General features: G+C 39.6%; 1 protein-coding gene across 3 annotated transcripts in view; it reads left to right on the forward strand.

Moving 5' to 3' along the window:
- ADAMTS12 (ADAM metallopeptidase with thrombospondin type 1 motif 12) overlaps window positions 1-12,282 on the forward strand; it is a 521,425-nt gene that overhangs the window by 246,491 nt on the left and 262,652 nt on the right. For all 3 annotated transcript variants that reach the window (XM_033933191.1, XM_033933202.1, XM_033933212.1), the window contains one exon: window positions 5,811-5,956. In XM_033933191.1, the coding sequence (XP_033789082.1) occupies window positions 5,811-5,956 (146 nt within the window). The remainder of the gene's footprint in view (window positions 1-5,810; window positions 5,957-12,282) is intronic.

Consider the following 12,282-nt stretch of genomic DNA (forward strand, 5'->3'; position numbering starts at 1 on the left):
GACTGCCCCACAGCTCTGCTGGGATGACTGTGTGGCCAGCTTCTCGTAGTAAGACTGCTGGCCCCCAAACATCCAAATGGCTTATTTTTGTGCATTTTTTAAAAATAGCCCTTAAAGACACACTGAGCACAAAAACATCTAAAATAGGGTGATTTTCAAACTAAAAAAGATAGACCTTTTACTGGTTTGAAAATAATGTTTTACAAAACATCCAAAACTGGATTAGGATGTTATATTGAGAATGCCCTTCCGCACGTCCTCATAATTATTGCAGTCCTGTGAGATGTACTCAGAATTCAGTTTAGGCTTGTCAACTGTCTGCAAGAAGTAAGAAGAGTTTTACATTAATGCCTTCAGACACTGGGAAGATAGTGGGGGGCAGAGGATTTGCAGGCTCTCTAGTCACAGGAAGGGAGAAAGTGACTTGGAGGAAAAGTATCTGTGCTATAGAAGTGAAAATGTTGCTTATGATGGGGAAATGGGAAAAAGAGAAATGGCACTATATACCATAGTGAAAACATTATCTACATAGCAGAAAGAGTCACAATTGACTGTACAACTACTCTCTGCTCAAGCCATTGCCTCTTATTTTATTATGAAAGTTCAAAATATCAGAAGATGCATTCCTAAAACAAGTGCTGTCAGCTCTCCTTGTTCAGTGGACTTTGTTAATAAGTTTCTAAATAAATCCAAATTTACAAACTCTTCTTTTAATCTGGCTGAAATTACAAACCTTCCTCTTTCTAACTGTTCAAGATTTAACCTATCTACTCTTCAGGATCTACAGAGAACCTTAAATACACTAAACATAAAAGGTTCCAAATCAGAGATTATTCCTCCACTCTTTCTGAAATGCTTTTTTTCATTCTTTGGTTCAGAATATTTTAAATCTGATATGCACTAGTTTAACTACAGGAACATTTCCAAAAGCTTGGAAAGAAGCAATCATTTTCCCAATAATTAAAGACTACAAAATTAGTGCACATGAAGTTTCAAATTACCAATCCATTTCAAATACTCCTTTTTTGGCTAAGCTTACAGAAAAAATTGTTTTCCACCAAATCTCAGACTTTGTTGGACAAACAAATGAATTACATCCAAACCAAACAGGGTTCCGCCAACATCATTCCACAGAACTTTCACTTATTGGGTTGACTACTAAAATTCTTTATCATCTTGATCACCATCAGTCTGTGTTGCTCATTTCCTTAGATCTATCATCTGCATTTGATGTGATTGAACATAAACTTCTGCTGGCGCATCTGTATGACATTAGAATCACAGACCAGGTCTTGGATTGGTTCTCATCTTTCTTTACAGATCGATCTTCCAAGGTAGTTTTCAATAAAACATTATCAGACCGATTTACAACTGATTATGGTATCCCACAGGGTTCGATTTTATCCCCCTTACTGTTTAATATTTTCTGTGCACCCCTTTTAACATTAGGGCAATCCACTGATTTTACAATGTTTGCCTATGCAGGTGATGTGCAATTAATTCATCCTATAGACTTAAACAACTTAACTGAAATAAATCTGGTAAATAAAAAATTGGAAAAAATCAACTCCTGGTTAGATTTACACATACTCTCTTTGAACATCGAAAAGTCCAAACTAATGATTTTCCCCAACAAGTAAGGACTTTCTTTATTAACTCCTATTACATTTAAAACTCAATCTCTTCAAGTTGTGCCTTCTTTAAAACTATTAGGAATCACTTTCGATAGTAAGCTCAATTATCATCTTCATATCAGCACAGTGGTCCAGCGGGCTACGAATGATTAGGTCCATATCCAAATTGTTAGAACCCACTTCTCTGAATATTTTGATCCACTCTCTTGTGATTTCCTGTATTGTTTATTGCAATGCGCTCTATAAGGGCATAACTAAAAAAGAAATAAGAAGACTCCAAATTATACAGAACACGGCTGTAAAGATTATATTTAATGCAAAGAAGTTAGACCATGTCACTCCCCTCCTTTATAAAGTTCATTGGTTGACAGTAGAACACAGAATCACAGTGTGACAAGGCAGTGGCTGCTGCCAGAAGGATGCTGGGCTGTATAAAGAGAGGCGTAGTCAGTAGAAGGAAGAAGGTGTTGATGCCCCTGTACAGGTCATTGGTGAGGCCCCACTTGGAGTATTGTGTTCAGTTTTGGAGACCGTATCTGGCGAAAGACGTAAGAAGACTTGAGGCGGTCCAGAGGAGGGCGACGAAAATGATAAGAGGCTTGCACCAGAAGACGTATGAGGAGAGACTGGAAGCCCTGAATATGTATACCCTAGAGGAAAGGAGAGACAGGGGAGATATGATTCAGATGTTCAAATACTTGAAGGGTATTAACGTAGAACAAAATCTTTTCCAGAGAAAGGAAAATGGTAAAACCAGAGGACATAATTTGAGGTTGAGGGGTGGTAGATTCAGGGGCAATGTTAGGAAATTCTGCTTTACGGAGAGGGTAGTGGATGCCTGGAATGCGCTCCCGAGAGAGGTGGTGGAGAGTAAATCTGTGACTGAGTTCAAAGAAGCGTGGGATGAACACAGAAGATTTAGAATCAGAAAATAATATTAAATATTGAACTAGGCCAGTTACTGGGCAGACTTGCACGGTCTGTGTCTGTGTATGGCCGTTTGGTGGAGGATGGGCAGGGGAGGGCTTCAATGGCTGGGAGGGTGTAGATGGGCTGGAGTAAGTCTTAACAGAGATTTTGGCAGTTGGAATCCAAGCACAGTACCGGGTAAAGCTTTGGATTCTTGCCCAGAAATAGCTAAGAAGAAAAATTAATTTAAAAAAAATCAGGTTGGGCAGACTGGATGGAACATTCGGGTCTTTATCTGCCGTCATCTACTATGTTACTATGTTACTAACCTTTAAAACTAGACAAAATAGTCAACCTGAATTTATTAATAATCTTCTTATTCCCTATAGTTCTAAGACTTTAAGATCGTCTTCTAAAAATCTTTTATCTATCCTATCTTTGAAGTGTATCAACACAACGAGATCTACCATTTTTTCTGTTAGTGCTCCATCTCTTTGGAATAATATTCCGGCCCACTTATGAGAAGAATCAACTCTTCACCATTTTAAGACAAAATTAAAAACATTTCTTTTCCTTGATGTTTTTGAGATCTAAATGTCCTTTTCAGGGCTACATAGTTTTATTCTACCTTTTAACACCCCTCCTTTTGTCTTTTCCCTATATGTTCTTTCTTTTTACTTGATAATTGTAGTTCTACCCTGTTTCCCTTTTTGTTTCTGTTTGGTTTTAAATTGTTTTTAATAACTATTATTATTTTAAATGATGTATTGTTATCTCATATATGTTTTTAAGACAGTGTACACCGCCTAGAAGGCTGATTGGGCATATACATATACACGCACTTACATGGAGAGGTGTTTGAAAGAATTTCATGGGCTCTCCATGCTTTTCCCACTTTTGGCAAATTGCAACCTTATCTAACATAGTAAATGATGGCAGATAAAGACCATCCAGTCTGCCCAATGTACCCTCTCTTTAAATTACTGATTTAATTTAAATTGTCCTTTTTCCTAGCTATTTCTAGGCCTGAAACCCAAAGCTCTGCCTGGAAATGGGCTTAGGTTCCATCTACCGGAGCCTCCCTCAAAGCTCACTCCAGCTCATCTAAACCATCCCAGCCATCGAAGCCCTCCCCAGACCATCCTCAACCAAATGGTCATATTTACAGACCCAGGCCTTGCATGTCTGCCCAGTAATGGCCTTAGTTCTTACACAGTGTTGTACATAGTATATGCAGGTACTTTGTCCCAAGAGGGCTCACAATTGAAGGTGTTTTTTGTACACGGGCAATGGAGGGTTAGGTGATCTGCCTAGGGTCACAAGGAGCTGCAGTGGGAATTGAACCCAGTTTCCCAGGATCTCGGTCCACTGCATTAACCATTAGGCTACACAGGTACAAGGAAGAAAATGCCTGTACAATTAGCAAGGAATTTGGTAAATGGCACTGAAAAATATAGATCCAAGAAAAGGAGCAAAGTGTGCCTGGTCTTCTTTATTGGTAACAATTAAAATATGTGCAGTCTAAAAAAGTCACATAAATATGGCGGATAATAATTTCAAATCATGTTTCGGCTATAGTGCCTGCATCAGGAGTCCCAAGTAATAAAAACAAACCATTAATGATATCCAAATTCCACCAAAAGATATAACTAACCGTAAATAAAATCCAAATGCAGAATGATAGTTGTGCCACCCTGCTCCTTTTCTTGGATCTTGCTGCTGCGTGTGCAGAGGGGACAGTCTCTTTTGAGGTGAGAAATAAGACCTGCATGAAAATATAGGCAATGAGGAAGAATCAGGAATAAAACCTGCATGAAAATGTAGGCGGAGACCACACAAAATAAAGTTATACTTCTAAGAGAGACATTGTGCTTATGAATTGAAGCCTCTGGATAATCATATTTCTGTATGTCAACAGGAGACAATATGCTCTATGAGAGAATCACCTTTGCTCTAGTAACTGGCAGAGATCTGCTGACTGTGACATCATTGGATAAACTCAAGCAACAGTACAGGATAAAATGTCCTATCAAAGAATTATCAGAACTATTGACAGCTCAGGACAGAGGAGGCCTGTCCTCAGCAATTATTGCCTTAGTATTAAGAATGCAGTGTCAGGGAAATAGAAAGGTCAGTTTTGACATTAGGTGATGTGATGTTTCAATATGGCTCCATGATAAGTGTATACAGCCAATAGAAATGATGCATGTGACAAACCAATGGAAAGTGAGTATGTAATCTGTAACTAGGTGATACCCTAGGCTACTGAACTAAAGTATATAAGTGGCATGCCAGCTGGCATAGCCCGGAGAGGCGGAGGGAGGAGAGAGGGAGAACGGATCCTTGAACAGAAGCTGGACACTTTTAGCCTAATGTGCTGTACTTTGTTGTTTCATGTGAGCTGCCTTTTGCTTATTGCTAATAAACCTAAATTATAATAGCAATTGGATTGTCACGAAGTCAATTTGTTTATGAAAAGATTTGCAGCCTGTCTTTTCAGAGGTTGATGAAAAATTTAGCACTCTATTAAAAGGTGCATGCCTTATGAAGAATGGCGTTTAGCATGGATCCCAAGCCTAACTTTTGGGTATAGGATTTGCACCTGCTGTAACCTGGTGTAAAATGCCAGCAGCCAAGTTAGGCCTAGATGGGCAGTATTCTATAATTCTATGCACAACTTTTAAGAATGTCCTTGACCTGCCCATGACCACACCCCTTTTGAGATGCACGCTAATGGAGTCAGATGTCATGTCTTACACAATAATACAAATTTTAATGAGTGCCAATTAACATCAATATTTGGGTTTTAGTATCCAATTATTGATGGTTCAGAGCTCATTCTCCAAACTGGGTATACAACTTTAGGCGCCATATTTAGAATCCAGGGGTTAATGAATATAAGTTTGTGCATGTGCTTATCCTTCTCAATTTTCTGCATGTAAAATACCCAGAACCTTTACTCTTGTGTGCATAGCTGTCCCATTGGATACAAGTAGAATTGGGGGGGAAATATTTGGATAACTTTATTGAACAGACAAAAATAACGTGCTGCCCATGACACCCAGATTAAGTTGTATTTGTTGCCTTTATCTCAGTCTGAAATGAGAGTGACTTACTCAAGATCATACAGAAAATAAATAGTACAAAACAAATCTTGAAATCAGGTCCCTGGATTTCTCCTAAGTCATAGGAGAATGTTGTCATACTTCTGTTTGATATTAATCAGGACTTTTTTTTAACCAATTCATTTGCCTCCTTGTTCTGCAGTGGTGTTTGTCTGGTGAGTGTATCATTGTGGGAAAGCATCCAGAATCTATCAATGGGAGATGGGGTGCATGGAGTGCATGGACACACTGCATGCGGACCTGTGGAGCAGGAGTTCAAAGCGCAGAAAGATACTGCAATAACCCAGAGTAAGTTCAGATAATACCATAAATTCTAAATAGGTTCAATCTGTTTTTAAAACTTCCTTCTGTAATACCGTCAAGTTTTAAGAGACTAGGAACCAATTTGGTTTCACAGTTTTATTCATTGGCTTCAATTGGGTAGCTTCAATTGGTATTTTGAGGGTTCTACTTGTACAGTTGCTGCAAATCTTGCCATGATTTCAGTGGAAGAAATTTCTTTCTGCCATATAGAACAGGCCATATGCTTGATTTATTCTCTGTTTCAAGAACAGGAATATCATACCCTTTAGTTAGGCCATGTAATGCTGTCTTTTGCTTGGTTTATATATGTCCTCTGGGACCCTCAACAACTTGGAAAGAAACTGATTTTTAGTAGATGTCCCACTGGTCTCATTGACTTTAAAGAACTTGTTTTGTTAGGAATAGAGAATATTACTGCTGAATCTGTGAACGATCAAGTTTCCAGATGAAATATTATTACTGATTAATTCTTTCAGTGTATTAGCCTATGAAAAAAAATTACATATAGAGTATGCAAGCAATTTCCCTTCTGGTTATCAGAGATCTTGATTCATCCAAATGTAACCAGAGGTTAAAAATAAGTTTTTATTGTACTTGGGGAGGGGGAGGTGCAATTGTGGGTCTTGCGATTTTTGTGGCAGTCATGGCAACTGGAGGCCAATTCAGGCCATTTCCAAGCAGCAGAAGGCTCATTGGAAGGCTCATTCCGAGCAGCAGAAGGCCTCATTGGAGGTATGGGAGAATAGCAGGAAGCAGCATCATGGGGTAAAGACCTAGAACAATTGCTTTCGCCCACTACTTATGAGGAATTTAGGAAATGTCTGAAAACACACCTGTTCCTAAAGTATCTAGACAACTGATCCTCTCTTCTCTCTCCCCTCTATAGCGATTAACTTGTTCTATTGATCACTCTCTCCTCAAAAATGGATTTCCTGTCCTATTAACCCTCTTTCTTCCTCCCCTCTTAAAGTCAATCAATTTGTACCTTTGCTTAATCTTTGTAAACCGCATAGAACTTCACGGTATTGTGGTATATAAGCTGTTATTATTATTATTATTATTATTATTATTATTACTTGAGCCTCAGGGCCAGGGTTGGTGGTCACCATGCATGCATGTGATGTCATTGCGCATGCATAATAATGATTTCACAGACCACACATGTGCATGAGGCCCAAGATTAGGCCCAAAGCTAAAAAGGCCCAAAAAGAAGATTTTGGAGGGTCCAGGGTCCAAATAGTTAATATTTAATGGCACCAGCAGGGCAGTGGAGCAGGAGAGGCATGAACAATAGCAGCATGGGAGGGCCATGATGAAATTGTTATTGGACTGCACATGCGCAATCGCGAGAGCTATAGCTGCAACAGTCTCAAGGGATACTGGGAGAAGAAGGGGGTTTATAGAGGGTGCTAATAAAGCCAGTTTCTGGTGTAATTTATAGATCTTCCCACCTGCCATTACTACCACACATAAACCAATGTTAAATGACTTCTTTATATACAAAACATAGACAGGCATTTACCAAATACAGAACCAAGGAAAAGACCACACCTGAGAGGAACACACAGCAGCAGCCATGAGCAGCAGTAGAATTGTAAACCTGCTAGCAAGCCACATTTGGTTAGGAGAGCAAATTCAGTTTCAGGAGAGCAGCAGAACAGACCACATTCAGAATCACAGGTAGAATTCCATGTCTCTGTACTTAAGAATTCTGAAGCTATGGAAATAGATGAAGGCTTGGGCTCTTATACTAGCAATTATTTACCTACAGAAAGCACTATGGGCATGGACATTGCTTAAATGGTCTAAAAATTTACTGCTGAAAAGAGAAGTAACTTTAAATGCGGCATGTTTTCCTTGACCTAGTGAAGGCAAAGTTTGAGAGGGAGAAGCTTCAAAAGGAACTGTTTTTGTGAATAAGCTAATCTTGAGAGGATTGTATTTCAGTGCCACAATGTAAAAGTAGCACTTTTAATCTAGTGGCAAGAAGTAAACCATTGTTTCTTCCAGGGAGAGAAGAAAGACTGCTTGATAACTTTATTGAGCAACGTATGCCATGTCAAGCCTGCTACAGTGAATATAGAAATATAGAGTACACTGAAAGGAGAAAGAGAATGAATGGGATATTTTGTGTGGGATCATTGTAAGCTGATCATTGTGAGCGGTTAGATCCCATGTCACTGAGTTCAATCCAGTAGTTAAACTCAGTGGTCCACTTCAGATGCTATACTGCATGGATTGTGACCATAAAAGCAGTGCTTAAAGTTAGTGGTGATATTAAGTAGAGGTGTGGATGAAGTATAGTGGCCTGGAGCAGCTGGTATAGTCCAGGCCTCAAACCTGCATGAATGTAGGAAAGTATTTTAAACAGATAGAGGAATGTGGAGGTTATTTTTTTCTTTTTCTGTGCTGTTTGGAATTCAGACTGAACCAAAAGTCTATGAACTTTATTAGGACTTACTGGTCTTAAAATACTTGTGGTAGAGAAGATCCGATTCATTATTTTTGTTATGATATGATATTTTGATGAAGTTCATGAAATGCCAAAAGGGGAAAGATACACTTTAAAAAAAAAAAAAAAGCATTTTGTTCATCAGATCTTGGATCACCTATTTTTGTTCACAGTACCTGGTTCCTACCAACTCTACAAATACGCTCGGTCGGGTTTGTGGCCTGGCAAGTGCAGGTTTGACACTAGCTGCAAACCCAAACCCGGTCACAATATGTATTTCTTTTTGTACTAAACACACAGGGGTCCTGGTCCCTTGCTGTGGATAAGGATCCTGAAGCCCTTTTAGCTGAAGATCACCTCTTCCAGTCCCCAAGCTGCCACCAGCTGAAGAGCTTGGAGAGTTCTGGCCACCAGACTGGAAGAAGAGGTCTTCAGCTGGTAGGGCTTTGGGATACCCACCAGCTTAAGTATCAATATTTTGTATTTGGGCAGGGGGTATGGGGGAGGGCAGGGGAAAAAATTTGGTGCCTACCTATCCACTGAGCACAGGGCCACTGCCTTCTCCTTCCTCCTCCATCAGCTGTCTGGTAAGCCACTGAACACAGTACAACGATTTGTGATGCAGATATCCCAAAGTTAACATATTCTAGTTAATACAGTCAAATAAAAAACCTTTTTCTACCTTTGTTGTCTGGACATTTTATTTTTCCATCATGTTGGTCTCATTTTGTCTCTTCTGCTTTCCTGTGTCTTCTGATAATTCCCTTTCCAGTGGTCACTGTCCATTTGCTGTTTCTCCTCTCTCCTGTCATTTTTCATTCCCTTACTACTACTACTACTAATAATAATAACTTTATTCTTATATACCGCCACAATCTTGCGACTTCTAGGTGGTTTACAATGAAGAGAAACTGTACAGACAGCGAATTAAAGAGAATAGCATTGAACATCCAGTGATAGTAACAGGAGAGTTACAGGGTCTGTGTATTACACGGTTTCACAATGAGTAGCATTATACAATCGACGGTATTCAGAGCATAAGTAGGAGAAGAGAAAGGAGATTGCGCTTTGAGTTACAAAGGTGCAAGACTGCAAAGGTGAAAAAGATAACATAAGATGTTGATGAGAAGTAAGTTGTTAACTTGGTACGTTTGAACGAAGGACGGGCACCAATGGGAAAACTGGTAACAATTAAAGGTAGAAATTTTGGTGGACTGGTAACAATTAAAGGTAGAAATTTTGGTAGAGAGAGGGTAGACGGACACCTTGGGATGGGAGAAGGCTCCAATTTTAGGGGAGAAGTCTGGTTAGGTTATAAATTTCTTAAACAAGGTGGTTTTTAGTTCTTTCCTAAAGATACACCGGTCTCTGATATACTGATCTTTCCTTTTTAGCTCTTCCCTCCCTTTTTTTATTTTCTGCCTCACAATCTACTCAAATCTCACCCTTCTCCTTTTTACTTTTCAGCTACCTACCAACTTTCCATCTCTCCTTCTCATGCTCTAGTTCTCCCATTTCCTATCTCACTCTCTCCCCAGCTTCTTATCCCCTTATATCTTTCATTTACTCCTCATTACCAAACTTCTACCTCTGTACTTACTATCCACCTCTCATTCATTTCCTTGCTGCTACCCCTTCAGGCTCTCCCATATGATTCTACAATTTCTAGTATATCCCCTCCCTCCATTCTTATAGCCCAGCAGCCCAGCATGTCCTCTCCCTCTTCCCCCTCATGACCTGTCTCCCTGTCCTTTTTCCTCCACTGTCTTCCTCTCCCTTTTCTCTTCCCTTCTGTCCCTTCCCCCCACATTCCATCATCTCACCTCCTCTCTCCTCTACATCATGGTCCAACATTGTTCCTAATCTCTTTCTTGCTGTTCTTCTCACCTCTTACCCTATGATCTAGCATCTCTCCCTCCCTCCCACCCACAGACCAAACATTTCTCATTCTCGCCCTCCCTTTCATCCCCTGTTCCAATATATTTCTCATTTTTCCTGTCAGTTCTTCCAAACAACATCTTTCCTTCCCAAGGCCTCCCTCTCTCCTCCCCTTCTCTTCCTTCACCCCATTGTCCACCATCTATATATCTATCCCTCTCCCCCCACTGTTTCTGGACCCATAATTTCTTTATCTAGTTGCCCACTCCAACTCTGCTCTGGCTTAGAGAGTTGCACGGGGACAGAAATCCCACCCATCCCCGCCAGAATCCTCTCCGTCCCTGCAAGGAATTACCTCCATCCCCGCCCATCCCCATAAAAAGCAGCAATTACTTCTGACAGGATCATCAATTCCACAGTTTCTTTTGTGTTTGCGCTGCTGTTTTCCTTGTGGAATCTCTTTGGTGGAACCATTTTTTTGTTTTCTGTTCAGGTAATTAACTTATAAACCCCCACTTTTACTAAGGCTGACGTGTCCATTATATTATATGGACGAACCCTGCTTCCAAAGCCTTCCATCCGCTGGGAGTCCCATGGGCCAGAGGGGGGTCCCCGTGGGAGTCCCGTGGGTTAGGAGGGTTGTGATTTTGTTGAGACTACTTTTTGTGTACAAAATGTTGGAAATCAATAGTCACCCATTTGGGAGTATTTGGAGTATTACATAATTCAGTGAAGCACATGTTTGGGACATGATCTCTGGGGTTTTTAAAGGAAAAACAAAAGTTTTATATATTTATTTCTATTTAAATTACAGTAACAGAATGTATGTTAGCTTGAGTATGTTTGTACACTGTGTCCTGACTGACTGCAGTGGTCAGAAAAGGAACCTTGACAGGAAACATTTGGGCGGGAGAGCAATGGACACCGTTGGATAGAGTAGAAGTGCTGCTGAGAGTGTGAGAGATTGACTGGTGTGACAGAAAATATTTGAGATTGAAAAGAAGGTGTCTGTAGTAAAATAATCAACTTTGAAGTGTTTGACATCTGAATGAGATATTTTAAAGAGAATGTCTGAAGATTTAAAATTGAGCTTGAGGAAAGTAAGTTTCTGAGAAAAGTACCTGAAACTAGATAACTCTGAATCTATTCATGAAAAGGAACAAGGAAGGGATACATTTACTGGGAATCTGAACTGTTGTATAATTTTCAGTTCAGAGAAAAAATATTCCCTCATGCCATGCGGCTCCCCCTCCCCCACTTGACACACGTTTAGTATGCCATGGCTCGACAAAGTTTGCGGGACACTGTTCTAACCCCTAGACTCCTCCTCCACTCTCAAGCTGTCATACCCATCACAATGGAATATGTAGATATTTTTTGTAGGCTTTGTTATTGTTACTTCCATGGTATTGCGGTATACAAGAATAAAGTTATTATTATTATTATTATTATTATTATTGCTCTTTATTTGGTTTAAGCAGTTCTATATGCTTAACGATGGTGTATCCTCATTTTAATTTTTACTGAACTCATCAGTATTGGATATAGTATAAATTTTGAGGACTGTTTCAAGAATGATTTGTGTGAGTAAAAATGGTGTTTGCCTATGGAAATTCCCTTTGAAAATTACTCTGTACCTTCCACAGGTGAAACTTGAGAGCTCTGGGGTAAGGCTGGGGCTGAAGTATGTGCAGGGTTTTATTTCTAATATCTGCACTTATTTCAGACTCTTCCCTCCCCCCCGCCAAAAAAAAAAATAATATATATATATATATAAAATGTTCCTTCAAATGTATGCAAGGGTAGCATTGCCACAGTACCCACAATTAAGCAAATTTTGACAGAAAAAAAACTCCATGGGGACTTTTCCTTTCATAATCGGCTTGCAAGACCTCAGTGGTGGAATTCATTGCCCCAATACATAAAAATTGAAAAAGACATTTCCTCCTTCAAGAAATCCCTGAAAACATTTCTTTTTAAA

Source organism: Geotrypetes seraphini, chromosome 1 (assembly GCF_902459505.1).
Source record: "Geotrypetes seraphini chromosome 1, aGeoSer1.1, whole genome shotgun sequence".
Taxonomy (NCBI): domain Eukaryota; kingdom Metazoa; phylum Chordata; class Amphibia; order Gymnophiona; family Dermophiidae; genus Geotrypetes; species Geotrypetes seraphini.